The 15,953-nt window shown below is 38.9% G+C and overlaps 1 protein-coding gene across 1 annotated transcript; it reads left to right on the plus strand.

Annotated features, from left to right (window-relative positions):
* The first annotated feature begins 3,671 nt into the window (after positions 1-3,671).
* On the plus strand, positions 3,672-15,503 carry si:dkey-93h22.8 (uncharacterized protein LOC449943 homolog). The gene is made up of 12 exons (XM_036587008.1): positions 3,672-3,778; positions 5,541-5,666; positions 6,180-6,329; positions 7,052-7,126; positions 7,359-8,811; positions 8,931-8,981; positions 11,090-11,717; positions 12,095-12,337; positions 12,469-12,535; positions 12,642-12,763; positions 14,647-14,798; positions 15,007-15,503. Exons 1-12 carry the CDS (start codon positions 3,692-3,694, stop codon positions 15,105-15,107), a joined length of 3,255 nt encoding a protein of 1,084 aa, XP_036442901.1. The 5' UTR covers positions 3,672-3,691; the 3' UTR covers positions 15,108-15,503.
* The last annotated feature ends 450 nt before the right edge of the window (positions 15,504-15,953 follow it).

The following is a 15,953-nucleotide window of genomic DNA, read 5'->3' on the forward strand; positions in this document are numbered from 1 at the left end:
GGAAAAGAGTGAGGAGAATGCCAAGAGCGTGAGTGAGCGTGAGACAGAGAGAGAGCGAGAGAGAGAGACACCAAAGGGAGCTTGACAGCTCAAATGCATCTGATATTTAAACTACGTTGTTATACTTACGTGTGTGTATATGTGCGTATGTGTGCGGGGGGAGATAATGGAGACCTCTCAGGAGAGACTAGCTGCAGTATGGCAGGGAGTCCGGATAGAGCCGGAAGGTGACCCACTTTTCACAAGGCTCCCTCCTGTCTCTGAACACGCTCTGGCCCCATTTCAAACAGTGTGTGTTTCAAGATGTGGAGCGAAGGAGGGGGGAGAGAGAGAGAGAGAGAGAAGGAGGGAGAGGGAGGGGAATCAGAGATGGAGGGAGAGCAAGACTCTGAAGGGGAAATTTGATAGCATCATCTCCGTACCTTAAAAGAGAGAAATTTTACAAGAATTTTCGACAGCGACTCAGCACATTCCGTCACTCCTGACGCTGCGGCTATGTGCTGTCGTACTGAGGATAAAGGTCACCGAACTGTCCTCTCGGTGCCGTGCTCTCACCTACATTTATTACCGTGAGTGCCTGTGATAGACGTTTCCATCCTCACGTATCTGTAGAGGAACAATGAAAGGTCAGATTACATATGATACAAGATCTGAGCACCTTCCATGATAAAGCACTGCAGCAGAGCGAGGAGAATCCCTGATAAACACGCCTCACCTGAAACCACTGCTTACTTGGAGGTTGGGGGGGGTGACTATTACCTACTGTTATCATTATAAAAGCTATGGAAGTCCATTTTCACCACTAGAAAAAATATATAGCCATTCAGTAAGTGTTAATACTGAGAAAGTTTCCCATAATTATGACTTAGTATCTCACAATTCTGACATAGCATCTTATTATTGTGACTTGCTATTTTATAATAATGAAATTCTATTGCATTATTATGATTTAGCATCTCATTTTATGATTTAAAGTCTTATAATTATGACTTAGAGTCGAGTAATAATGACTTACTATGTCATAATTATTACCTACAATCTAATAAGTACGACTTATTATATCATAAGTATGACTTAGCATGTCATAATTATGACTTAGTATCTCATAATAATGACTTTCCTTGTCATATTTATGACTTACAATCTCATTACAACTTAATATCTCATGATTATGACTTACCATCTCGTAATTACAACTTAGTATCGCATAATAAGATTCAATCTTAAAATTATGACTAATTAGCTTAAGAGTATAACTATCTCATAATTATCACATAGCATCTCATTATTATGACGTGCTATCTCATAATATTGAAATTCTATTGCATAATTATGACTTAACATCTCACAATAATGAGATTTAATCCCATAGTTATGATTTAAAATCTTATAATTGTGACTTAGTACCAAGTAATAATGACTTACTATGTCATAAGTATGACCTACAATCTCATAATTACGACTTAATATCTCATAAGTATGACTTAGCATGTAATACTTATGACTTAGTATCTCATAATAATGACTTACTATTTCATAATTATGACTTACCATCTTGTAAATGTGACTTACTTTCTTGTAATTATGATTTAGTACCTCATAATAAAATTCAATCTTAAAATTATGACTAATAAGCTCATGAGTATGACTTAGTATCTCATAATTATGATGCAGCATTTCATTATTATGACTTCAAATCTCATAAGTATGACTTAGCATCTCATACGAGATTCTTTCTAACAGTATCTCATTATTCTGTTTACTATGACTTAATATCTTATCATGAGTAAGCCATAATTATAATTATTATCAGATACTACGTCATAATTATGAGATGGTAAGTCATACTTATGAGATATTAAGTCATACCTAAAAAAAAGCAAGTCTTTTAAATTAAATCATAATTATGAGACAAAATTTCATTATAGTGAGATGCTGAGTCATAATTATAGATACTCATTTCATTATTATGAGATAGAAATCATAACAATGAGATGCTATGTCATAATTATGAGACACTAAGTCACAATTATGGAAAACCTTGACTTACTAAAAGGCTATATATTTTTTCCAGTGGCAGAAACAGGCTTCCATAAAAAAGCCTTATGAACAATTATAGCAATTAAATGTAGCATTATCTAGAAAAAATACATTTGGATCGTTTCTTCCAATTAGGTCTGTCTCATCAGCAAATGACTATCAAGCTAGTTGAAAGTTTGCCCTGAAGACGCTGCATTTCAGAGAGTTGTGATCTAAAATAGTTGGTTGTCTGCAGCTCTTACCCTGGATCGTACACTCATGATTTTAACGTGCACTCGCCACTAGATGTCACCAAACACCGCTCAGATACCAACGTTTCGCATTTCACCTAAAATCTCTTACAGACGGTGATTCTTGCTGTAAACGTATCTATCGTAAACATAATTCACATATATTATATTTAATCCTTGTGTAATATTTGTTGAGCGTTTGTAATCTCAAATCTCTACAGCTTTCTATTGAGTACAGAATGTTCTGTTCTCCGGCATTTGACCGTTTCCCGGGAAAGCTCAAACCCCGGTTGCGTTCCAATATGCATCCTTGTTAGTGCACTTACAATGAGTCTTAACAGTTATTAAATCTAGGATTCTAGGTAGCTACGTGTAGTTGTTGATGGTGGAAGTTGGTTTGCCCTCCCTGTTTGGCTGTAAGAGGAATCTGAAACGTTTTCTCCTCTTTCGTTCGGGTTCCTTCCGTTTGCCGGTCCTCTTTGTGGCCATTCTTTAGACTACAAACAGAATTTTAGGTGTTCGTTGCAGAATGTTTGGTTTGAGTGTTCCGGACTTTAGCGTTCTAACTGGAACGCAGGTACGAACACTGGTGGCCAGAATTCTGCACACTACTGGCTAAGCGTTCCAGCGACATCGTAAAGGGCAATTCCACCGATTTTAAAATTTTCTGTATCAATAATTAAAACTTTGTAAACAAAGTCATTCAGAGTGGTTTGGTGTGAAATTCTCCGTTCTAAAGAGGTGGTGGTGATAAGAACCAGACGTCTGGAGAGTTGAATGCCCCTTAAAGCTTCCTCACGGAAAATTATTACGTGAAATCGTTATTAATGTGCTGCCTAAGATGCCTGAGACATTTTTAATGATAGTTTTGAGATAATAATAAAAATAAAATAAAAAAATTGGACTAAAATGTTTATTTTTAAAATCTATTCAAGGTGAAGCGGTATATGCAGGGCGGTTTAGGGCAAAATAGCTAAAATAAATATTTTATCAGATATACCACTATTTTACCAGAAATGTGTTTTATCTCAAAACTATCATGAAACAGTATTTTAGAAGTCATACACTGTACTAATAACCATTTAAAGTATAACTTTCTGTGAGGGAGCTATTATAGGCATGAAATTCTGCAGACGTTTGGTTCCCATCGCCACCACTGTGAACAACTGTGATTTGGAAAGTTTTTCTAGAATCACAGTTGTTTTCACACCAAACCACTCTGAATAAATATGTTCGCATCTTAACCATTTAATTATGTAGAAACTTTTTTTAAAAAAATCGGTGGGGTTCCCATTTACTGTTCTAGAATTCTGCGCGCTACCCAAGAGCTCTAGTTAGAATGATAGTTAGTTCGCATATTGGAACAGAACCCGCGCCCCCTCCCTCTCCCCCTCTCTCCCGCTCTTCTGGTAAGTTTCAAGATGGCCGCGCCGCGTGGCGACTTACAGAAGAATTTAAACGCCGGTTTCACTGAATTTACAACCTCAGATGCGACGCAAGACACTCAGGTTGGACTAATATGTTCTTTTCTTTAATGTACGCTCGAATAATGTCGTTATTAGCGCCCGCCTGGAGTCGTTAGCACGACGTGCCGAGCTAAAAACGTGTCCATGCACGCCGGACACGTGGATGCTGAATTCATTACCGGAGTGGGTTTATGGACAGATATAGTGATGGTTTGGACAGTAAATAGACATACATGGATGGAGGTACGTTAACGGTAGTTAGTTCAGCGGACGAGGCTGAAGTCAGCTTGTTGGTCGAATTTCCCCGTTCCACCTTAAATGGTGTAGGAGTTACTGCTGACTATTTAAGGTGGAACGGGAAAATTCGAACAAGACGTTGGCGAAAAGGAAGCTGACTTCAGCTTCGCACTTTACTTAGTCATCTTGCTCCAGGCTTATGGGAAGTAAGTTAGGCATAAGGCGGAGTAGACATTTCACCCCTTTACACCGTCTGTTAAGTTGATTTCAGCTGTCCAGTCGCCACCGGTCAGCATGTGCTGGAGGATTTAGTCATGATTCGAGCAAATTCCTTCATCTTAGACATTATAGTGGCGTTTTAATGAGCTTTTAGTGATGCTTCAGGCAAGGCTGAATCAGACTTCGGCTCCTGTTCCCTCATGAGTCTGAAATAATACTACTTTGTTTCCTGAATGCAACCTGTTGAGGGGCTGCTGGAGGGGGCTTGGCATTAGGGGTTCAAATTCAGACATGTGGTGGTCACTAGAGGAAAGTATGGAAGCCCATTCCTGTCCTATAAAATAAATAAATATACAAGCCCAGCACTTTTTTCTTTTTTTCATACTTAAGTGAATGTCTGTGCCACTGTTTTGCCATACTAAGTCATTATTTTGAGATACTATCTCATTATTTTGAGAAACTTTCTTGTTATTTTGAGATACTTTCTTGTTTTGAGATACTTTATTCTTATTTTGAGATGCTTTCTCATTAATTTCGAAAACTACTTAATTATTTGCAGGATCGTTAATGTTCAAATGTACATTATATTTACTTATGTTTTTATCTCAAAAGGAGAAAGTTTCCTAAAGTAGTGAAATTTTCTGAAATAATGAGAACATCTCAGAATAATGAAATTGTATCTCAAAATAGTTAATTAACATATCAAAATAAAGATAAACTTTCTTAAAATAACAAGAATGTTTCTCAAAAATAATGAGTATTGAAAAATAATGAGAAAGCTTCTTAAAGTAACGAGTGTTTCTCAAAATTATGACTTGGTCCCAAAAAATAATGGCATAGCAGTTTACCTAAAATTAAAATTAGGCTGGATCTTTTTTTAAGTGGTGGGAATGGGCTTCCATAGGAAAGAGCAGTTCTCTTGCGTCACACAGAGTCAAGCAGAAAAGAAGGATATGGTCAAGGTTATGATTTGTTTAAGGGTGTGGCCATTTAGTTTAGTGCTTTCAAACTTACGGCGGTCAGCATGAAAAATGTAATATTCTGTTGTATGTTTTGGTCTGGGCATATATATTCATAAACTGACCAAGTGCTGCAGACGTAGAGTTCACAGGCTGCCTGTTCAGAAGCAGAGATATCAGCTGTACCAGTGTAAATGTGTCACTTCATCACTGAGCTTGACAATTTAATGCGTAACAACTATAAACTTCATTTTTCAAAGGCCCGTCTCCGCCTGTTAGAGCCATTGTTGTTTGGTTATACAGTCTGTTTTCATTACATACTTGATGACAAAATTAATTATGTGATTATATTTGCGTGTATTTATCTTTTATTTCTATTTTATTTGCAGGACGAGTTTGAAAGAAGCCATACTCCTGGTTTTGGGCATGATGTTGACAGTACCTCAAACAACCTCCATGGCATCCTGGAGCCCTCTATTTTATCCATCTTTGAGGACACATCCCCCTCCGGAGAGGTGAGAGAGAGCGCATTTTGTTCAGAGCAGTGACTTTACTGTGTGTCTCCTAAATGTCCAACAGTTTCACAGGAAATGTCCATGTAGACAGAAGCTGAAATATATTATCAATTATGCCTTTTTTATTATTTTGTAATTAATGGATTAATGAAGATTTTTTTTTTAAGAGCTGAGTAATGTTGTATTCAAAATGTTAACTTTACAGGTGTCATGTGTAATAGAATCAGTCTGAAGAGAGTTTATTCCAAGTGATTTTTGCCTATTTCTGTTGGTCCATTAATTATGAAAGTTTTACACCATGTACAGGGCGGTTGGAGTTTTCAAATTAGACAAACAAGTGTAAAATAAAAAAGAGAGAGACAAAAATGGAGAGAATAAAATACATGAATATTTTTAATATACTTACAACTGATTTGCAGATTTCATGGTGAATAGAATTGTTTTTTAGCATCATGGATTATCTGTTAGCGAGTGTCAGTAACTGAGCTTCAAGTTTTGGGTCCTATTTTTCAGGTGAAGAACCGGATAGATGATGAAAGTGAGGCTACTCTGCTGTCTGCGCTTTCAGAGATGTTGGACAGTGTGATTGAGGACACCTTGTCACCCTTCGACACACTGCCTGACACTGAACTTTTTGTGAGTCAAAGGAGTCACGACTCCAAGGTAAGATATTCACAGACCAAAAGTGCTCTGTGTAAAAGCCAATTACTTAGCCAACTTGACGTGAATAAACGGCTGGAAAATTGATTTCGAAACCATACACGCCTATGCAAAGCCATGTTTTTTTTGATTTCACAAAATTGTCTGCACTGCAAAAAGGTTAGGCAGAATACCCATTAAAAGGTTGTTTGTTTCTCACAGAATGGGCAAACTAGCTTTGTGGTGCTGGTTGCTTTCCACTTTAAGAGCACAAAATCTCTGTATCTCAGTTTCAGCTGCTTTTGGAGATGCAGCTTGAACACGAGACAGTACAGAACAAACATACTAAATGTTTTCAAGTGCAAATCAATATTGTTTGCTCCTCACAGAACTGGCAAAGAGTGACACTAGGCTACTGTCTGTTTTGGACACGTGAAAGTAGTGTGAAGAGCTTTGTTGCTACATTCATGAAACTTTAAATGGTTCGAGTTTGAGTTATTTGTGGGGATTGTTCTTTTAGTGTTTGTGAAAATAATGTAGTTCCAGCCAGTTCATCTGTTTGTCATCATGTTTCATCTGCAAGATGTCAGTTAAACACATGCTCGAATTAGTGTATTGTCATCCAAATAAATTGTGCTAATAAATTGCATCCGGTATGTAAAGGTTTTAAGACTGAAATGTAGAAAATGTAATGTAATACTTGTATGTTTTGCTGTGTTTTTGTTTAATATTTTTTTTCTTTACAGTTCAGAAGATCATCTGACAAAGATGCAGCTCCTCGCATAACCAGATCCTCGCGCTCATCAGTATCAAACACAAAAGTAAGAACTTGCGCTTACTTCTTTTCGTCTGGATTGTATTTGCGGCTGTGTGGTTATGGGCGTTTTCGCATTTGAGCTGTTTCAGATCAAAGTTTGCCCTAATAGCTGTGAAACTCCAAAGCAATTTGTAAACCCAAGTGCAGTTCAGAACAGGGCAGCTCTGAGTAGTTAATAAAAAAAACAATATTGGATCTGTTAGAGATTTATGTTTACTGTGTTTGTATTTGAACAGGCAGAGGTCCTGCTTTCAGACAGGCAATTGAGGCCAAGGCTCCACCAGAGGATCCAAACAACAACCGTACAGAGAAGTGATGGTGAGGAGGAGGACCTCACTGAGTCCAGAAGACGCCCTATAAGATCCTTCAGGATTGAATCTGACCCAGAACTGTCTCAGGATGAGCAGCAGGATGGATATGTGCTTGTATCACTGGCAGATCTTGTCAGGCACATGCATCCATACAGCCTCAGGGTGGGTCTGGTTAAGGAAGAAAGTGTCAGGGATGTCTGCGAGCTGCAGGAGGAGGACGTGTTTGTGGATGTTGTGGGTGATGATGAGCTGGAGGACATGCATGGCACTAACATGCCTGGGTTTAGTCCAGAGCAGGAATTTCCCCATCCACAAACCCCTGCTGCAGTTTCTAAATCCAAGATAGGTCTTGATAAGGAAATCTCAGTGGCAAGGTCAAAGGAGGTGTGCTCTTCAAGTTGTGCAAAACAGAACAACAATGACGTCAGTGATGAGAAACCTCACAAGAGTGCGTTAGCCACAGCTGGCAGTGCTGGAAGAGTGAAGAAAAAAGTTAGCTTTGCCCCTGATCTAGCATCAGTTCATGAATACCAGCCTGAAGATGAAGCATCTGAATGTGACTGGTCAGATACCCCAACCCCAGAAGAGCTTAAAACGGCAGATTGTGATTTCACAACCGCAACCTCAGACAGGAACTTCACTGGAGCGTCAACAAGCACACCTTCTAAACATAGCAATGCAAAACCGAAATCTATCAGTCTGCAGGAGTACCGTCTCCTTAGAGGGAAGACACTTCCAAAGGAAGAGAGAAAGATGGACTACAGGACCAAGTGGCCCTCAGTACCTGAACCCCCCTGTGAACTGCCTCCCATCCCTTGTATACCAGGTTACAGCCCACCTCAGGTTAACTCCAAAACCTCATATGTTAATGCCAGAGTCTCTACTTCAGGCTCACCAACCAAGGCCAGAAGAAATCTTCACATGCCTGTTAAATCGCCTTCAAAGCGGAACGCTGTGCAAGCTGTTGACCCACCAAATCCTGTCATTGTGCCCCTTCCAACACTAGTTCCCATACCTGCCAAGACCTCATCTTCATCTGAAGAGCAAAGTGTTATGAAAACTGCTGCGAACAGCCAGCCCACACATTTAAACCCTCAATTGCAATCTACTGCATCCCAAACTTCTGAAAATCTGAATCAGCCTGAGTCTCATAACCAAGAGACACTTTCTTGTGGAAGTTCTCCACTTGCTGAAGTACCACAGGCAGAGTGCTCCTCAACAATTATCGGCACCACTAAAACAAATGCCTGTGCTCAGTCTTTACCCACTACGGGCAGATTATCACAGACATCTCGGAGACGACTCCCTCTGCAGATACCCTCAAATGTCAGAGATCACTGTGCAGAGGAGCAAAGCCAGGAATCTACAGGTGAAATAGGTAATGGCAGCGAGTGAAATGAGTGATGTTTGATATTACATTATAATGGAATGTCTGTATTTCAGTAATGTCTTTTATTCTCAAATGCCTCCAAATGTTTGTTTTTTGTTTCCCTGTAGGAATACAAGCTACTGATGTAACCAGTCTTTTGGAGCAATTTGAGACACAAGGTAGGATTTTCTTTATTATCCCTGTGTAGTTTGTTGTAGTCATCATAAAATGTGCCAGCACTATCAAAAAGAATTACCCTGCCTTTTGTATATGGCACATCTGTGGTATCACAACTTAAACATTTGCCTCCCTTTAGAGCAGCAGTACTTCAAGCAAGATGCAATTATTTCTGACTTAATCCACACCAGAGACAGGTTTCTCTCCTAGTGCCATAAAAGCAGTCATTAAACCCTCATTCAACTGTAAAGATAGTAGTGATAGTTATCTGGCATGCAGGGCCTCTTTAATGACTTAATGGCTCTGGGCATCCAGGGCTCATAACTTTGTGGTAAATTGCTTTGCGTTTTCATGCAACAAAAATTAGAAGTTGCCATGGCAGTGATTACACAGGCCGGGTTTTACAATCCCAGGAGCAAATGAGGAGTCGCCACAGGGGTCTATTATGAGGACAAAACCTGCTGCAGTACATCTTCATTTCACTGATAGGATTGTAGGTTGAAAACTTCTCACTTCTATATTTTTGAGAGGAAAGTGAAGTTAAATGAGCTTACAGCAGGGGTGCCCAAAGTCTGGCCCCAGGGCCAGATGCTGCCCATAGACAGGTTTTAATTGATCCACAGCTTCTTTCTTAGGCTGCTTTACACAGTGAATGTTTCATGGAACTAGTTGTATTTTGTGAGTTGCCTGCAAGTTAATATCTGCAACTTGTTAAAAAGCAATTAGTTGTATGCAACACAGTTACTCCACTAGTTGGCCAACTTAGCAGCTTCCATTTGCTGTGCACCGTGTCGTTGTTGCTGCATAAAGGTGTAGTTTACATATTTGCAGTATTTTTATAGCGTTTGTATAGCATGAATTTTTCAAGCTGCCTCGACTGTAATTTTTATATCTATATATCTGTCTTTATGTGTCTATTTAGAGTTCTTTATTGTATATTTGAGTTGAGTGTGTATTAAGCCTTTGAAATTCATGCTAAAAAAGCCATTATGGCTGTACTCCCTGTACTGTCCAGGATGCACAAGTTAATCAAGAAGTGCATTTTGTCTCTGTTTTTGTAATAAATTTAAAATTACAACTTTATAAATTAGAGGTTGTCAAGGTAGAACAAAATGAATAACTATGCAAATCACGATAACAGCAGGATTAAGAAAAATAAGCCAGTGTGTGGCGATTTTTTTTTTTCTTTCACTTTATGGTGAAAGCAGTATCGTCAACTTGCAGAGTGTTACACCACACAGTGTTTAAAGAAGATAGTTAAATGTAAAAACCATTTTTTTCCCTCTGATTAGACTTGCAAATTAATTTTTTAAATTGCATATAGTTGTGACTATAGCCATAAAAGTTGACAGTGAGATCTGCCAACTTTTAAAAAAAAGAATGAAATTAATGATTTTTTCATCGAGAGCAGTGGCAAATGTATGTACCTCACATTTGACTGTAAAAGAATTCCATGTAAAAAGACTTACAAATCCTGGATATTGCAATAAATATTTGGACAGCGGAACTGGAAGCTTCACTGGTCTCACAGCAGCAACTTTTTACAGCAAATAAAGTAGTTCAATAGATGTTAATTGTTCAATACATTAGTAATTTTCATATTTCTTCATATGGCCTCTTTTGAAAAGGTTTGGGCAACCCTGGCTTACAGTGACCGAAAATAAATAAATAAATCACTCATACACTTTTCTAGTGTACTCTTGTCCAAATGACAGACAAAGCAGGCAGCAAAACAGTCAGAAATCACAAAGCACCAGTGGTTCTCAAACTGGTCTTCAGGGAACTCCAGATAGTCGAGGTTTTTGCTTAAAATCAGCTCACAATACATAGGAACAGTTACAGTTTGTATAATGTTAGTATTTCTATGATGTTTAATTGCATTGATGCAGTTTTTGAATATTTAATATTAAGTCCATTGCTGAATAGAATTTTACTGAACAGTCTAATCATCCTGGATAATGTAATAGTAACTCTAAATAAGTGCAAATTGAGGTAGTTAATGTTTTGTAGTTTTGTATTGGATGCTTACATAGGATTTGGCTTGACATTTTGATTGTAAATCTTGATTGAGGGAATTCTCTGAGTGAACTTCTCATTTCCTCCCCCCCAGGACTCACCCCTCCTGCCACACCTCCCCATCAAATTTGGAAGCCCCTAGCGCCTGGTCACAGGGCAAAGCAACACAAAGCCATCAAACCATCTCCCAGCAAAGCCATCCAAATCATTGAACCTCGGCCATTGCCCCCTAGCAGGGTTCACTCAAAGCCCCAACAGTCTACCTCTGTACCTGCTCCAAGCTTGTTTCTAGCGTTTAGGGACCATGACTACTGCGGAACTCAGGAGATGAAAGACCGCAGCGTGAGGTTATTTTCAGCCATAGATGCGCACAAAAAATCTCTTAAAGAGCAAAGGAGTCACACAAGCCATAAATCACTGGACCACAGGACTTTTTGTGAAGAGGAACATCTTCCTGGCTCAGTTCTCTTGTCTCCAGAGAGCTCCCCCTGCAGGCTAGAGGAAGGCAGTGCAGGTGCAGTTGAAGAAGCAGAAGCAGATTCACAACGGTCTTTTCACCACTCCTCCCGCTCTGCAAGTCCTCCAGCTAGGGGCAGGACAAGGAGAAGGCACTACCGTGGTAGTTATCATCATTCTGACTCAAGTTCAGTGTCATCTTCCCGGTCCTCCTCCTGTTCTTCCTCAGCCTCCTCTTCATTATCTCCTTCACCACCCAGAAAGAGGTGAGAATTGTTTACAGTGATGGTGTTAGGAAGGTGTATATGAGAGATATGCAGCTGCTGTTCTCACTGGACATGTGTGATAAAAATGGGAAATTTTATGCTGTGTTCACATGATGACAATAACGTTACTGAATTATTGAAAGTTATTGCGGCCTGTTTTGTCCACTCATATAGCTATAACGAGCAAAAATCTTTCTTTAGGGATATATTTAAGCCATAAGACTATTAATTGTGACGAAATATAGAAGAAGAGATAAATGTAAACGGTCAAGGAACAGTCAAGATTTATGAATTCATGAAGTGCTCCTCATCGCTGAATGAATTTGGACATAGGTTTTTGAATAATGTAGGTCCAAAACTTCTGTTTGTCTGTTCAGGCGAAGATCAAGGCATTCCAAGAGCAGCGCAAGCTCCTCATCTCGATCCAGTTCTTCTTCTTTGTCCCCTTCTCCAATTCGCAAGAGGCAGCGTCGCTACACTCGATCATCCAGATCCTACAGTCGCTCCCGGTCCCGATCCTGTTCCCGCTCCTACTCCCGATCCAGATCTCGCTCCCGGTCCAGATCCCGCTCTCTCTCCCCTCAGCCAGACTGGAGGAATAAGTGGAGTCGGTGGAAAAGGTCCGTGCACACAAAACCCCAGCCAGCCTAAAACCCAGATAATAAATGATTTTTCTTTATGTAATTATGATTTTGATGGTCTGTTTTTGGGATGTTTACTTTTTAATGACTGTGTTATTGTGAACTTGCAGACAGAGAGAACATTATCGTCAAGACCGATGGGAAGAGGCCTGTAGGATTCGCAAGCAGAAAGCAATTGTGAGTACTGACAGATTTTTCCCTGCTGCCCTTTAAAAAGCGCCACATGTGAGTGCCAAGTGAGTAATGTTTTCTCTCTTTCCCCATTATAATAATGTGACTCCAGGATGAGCGCAGGGTTGTGTATGTGGGAAGAATACGTGGTACTATGACTGAGGATGAGCTCAGGGATCGTTTTGCTCTTTTTGGAAAGATTGAGGACTGCACTGTCCACTTCAGAAGCCATGGGTAAGGTTTACACATTAACATCAACACTTTGAGGCTTAAAAATTTAATCAGTTTCCAGTACAGTGCGACATAGGATTTGTTTTTTTTTTTACCATGGGTGTGGCCTTAACTCTAAGGAGCACACTTGACATCCCTCGGTTCAAAACTCCAAGCCTGCTACACCTGCAGCAGAACTGAACAGGACAGCATGAGCAAAGAGAAATGAGTGAAACAAGCTTTACATCTGCAGGTCATGTTTTAGACTATTCCCAAAGTTCTCACTTAAAAAAATAATCCAGCTTTTACATAGGTTTTAAGGAAGGTAAGGTTTTTATTGACCTTACTGTGGAATGTGTATATCCAGGGATGAACGAACTAACAGGTGTCAGGCAGACAGATGGAAGAGCTGGCTTGATAGCTCAGTAATGTGTGCCAGGTTAGCTTTTGCTTGGTTGTTAGCTCACACGTCAGCCTGCTGATTTTCTCCGATCTCCATAGAGACCGTGGTGGAACGTAATCCACATCAGCGGTTTGATGTGAAGGTGCTGCTTACGCAAGTTTAACTGAAGATTAGTATCTCCTAGTGTACATCAAAATGGAAGAATATGGGCAAGATACATTAGCCACTTAATGGACATTAGAAAGTTATTCATAGTGCATGTATGCTATGTGTCTGTAAGAGGAGGACTAACCTAATTAAAAAAAAAAAAAAAAATTGATTTAGGTTTCCTGGGGCTTTAATGTTTGTGCCAGTGGTGCATGTTTTTGCACTGTTTTAGTAAAAGTAAATCTTTTACAAGAAGCATCCACATATCATTGTAGTTTCTTAATGACAGTGAGTGTTTACATACACTTAATAATCCAAACATGAATGTATTTCTGCAGTTATCTGATTAGTCAGGTGGTCATGTCCACAGTACACTCCGATTTTTTTAGATCAGATTAAGGCTGATTACTCTGAGAGAACTGGATTTTAGCTCAGATTTTCAGTGCATGTATACCCTTACTCTGATTTCTTTGTTTTCTCAGACCGCAAAAGAATAGCAAGCAGTGTTTAACACAGCACCTGTGAGATCGCAAAAACAAAAAAAAAAAAACACTTGGAGCGGCACTGAAACCAGTTACATGCTTGACAAAATGAAATTTTAAATGCTTTTCATCTTCTGGATGATGTATAATAATATTTTCTGCTAAAGTAACTTGATATTTTTAAAAAATCCGCTGCGGCATGACGTTTGAGTTTTACATTATATATACGTCATGTTTTATTCTGTGAGTTTATTGGCCAGTTGCAAAGCAGTAATCAGAGGCCGTATTACAGAAACTTCTAAGTCTGAAATCTTGTCTGCTTTATCAACGTGACAACTTCTGTTAGGACTGAATTTAAGATAGAAGCTATTACAGGACAACAGTTCGTAAGTTCATGGTTTTATGTATTAACTGCAGATAAGAGAACAGTATTACACAAACATCCTAACTAGACAGCATTTCCGAAACACTGTCATAACTCCAAGACAACCCCAGAGCTGTCTTAACTACTGTTTTAACCTGTTTCTATCGTTTTATGTTGTGTCAGGCATCATAGTTCACTATAACCAGCATAATGTTACATCTGTCTACATTGAAAACGATGCTTTGACTTGAGTTTGTGAAAAATCTTATCTTGACCTGTCAGATCTTAAGTAAAGATGGAAAGATAAAAGTTTTCTGTAACACGGCCCGTCATTACTGCCTGACACATGTAGACCTTGAGTTTTCCCGTGATCTGATTACCCAAGTACATGCAAATTCTGTCAAATTCTGCAATTCTGATTTTCTGGAGTTATCGGATAATTTAGTGCATGGAAACGCACTCGGTGTTTGTTTCTTCCTAAACATATTCCTCTCTCACTTGCCTTTTTCAGGGACAACTACGGATTTGTTACATATTACAACACAGACGACGCTTTCGCTGCCATAGAGAACGGGGTGAAGCTAAGGCAGCCAGACGAGCTCCCCTTTGACATCTGCTTTGGTGGGAGAAGACAATTCTGTCAGTCAAATTATGCGGATTTAGGTTTGTATACAGTTTCAAAAATAGATTTTTCACACTTTTACTCTTAAAAAAACCATGGCCAAGTAATACTATAGTTATTCCATAGTACCAATTTGATGTTTTTATTTTGGCTCACAGTGGTTTGTTTTGGGTTTATCACTGAATGTCAGTCTTATACATGTTGATCCTCATACTGGAATTCTGACTGATTGACACTCTTGTCCTACAGATGCAAATCGTGATGTTGACTCAACCTCAGTAAAGAAGAATTATGATTCACTTGACTTTGACACGCTGCTGAAGCAGGCCCAGCGAGGGGTAAAGAGGTAGCCCTGTGGGTCCCTCTGGAGGATGAAGGGATGGAGAGAAGGAGAAGAAATAAGTGTGGAGTGTGATGGAAAGAGACCAGCACTACCTCAGATCTCCCAAAGAGCTTGCACTTATTGGCACTAAATTTTGCTTTTATGTAGCTTTCATTTTTTGATTTTAAAGTTAACAAACCTTCTGTTGAAGTGAGCCTTTAATAGAGATGAAAAAAAAGTTTGAAGTGTATAAAAATAGAAAAGCATTAAAGATAAAAAAAATTACTATCATAATTGAAATATTGTCTGTATTTGAATTTTGTTTGAAACATAATACCTGATATTTGTATGTAATAATTTGGAAAACATTTGGAATGAAAGTGCTTTTCCAACTTGAATTAAAAATGTTCATGCTTGAACTTGATTGTTTTTAAGAGGAGTGCTCATTAGGTCTGCGGAGACATATTACAAAATCCATTTTTCTGGTATTTTTACCCCATAGTGAGTTGTAGACAGCGGAGTGAGTTTCTGTGATGTGAAATTGCTTAAAGGGGAATTCCACTCATTTTTAAAAATTTTCTGCCTAATTCAATCATTGAGATGTAAACAAAGTCATTGAGACTGTTTTGATGTGAAAAGGTCTATTGTAGTGAAACTTGCTGACTCTCATTTCTTTGCGGTGGTGGTGATAGAAACCAGGAGTCGCGATGTCTACAACACAGATACAGACATTTTATTTATCATCTGAAGTGACCAGTAAAAAAAGATCTTGTGAAGTTTTATGTACTGTTTTTCTTAATGCCCTGCATGTACCTCTCTGCCATGAATGGATTTTGAAAAATTATTTCAGGCCAAAAGCTTATTTTTGAATGCA

Source organism: Colossoma macropomum, unplaced genomic scaffold, assembly GCF_904425465.1.
Source record: "Colossoma macropomum unplaced genomic scaffold, Colossoma_macropomum, whole genome shotgun sequence".
In the NCBI taxonomy this organism is placed as follows: Eukaryota; Metazoa; Chordata; class Actinopteri; order Characiformes; family Serrasalmidae; genus Colossoma; species Colossoma macropomum.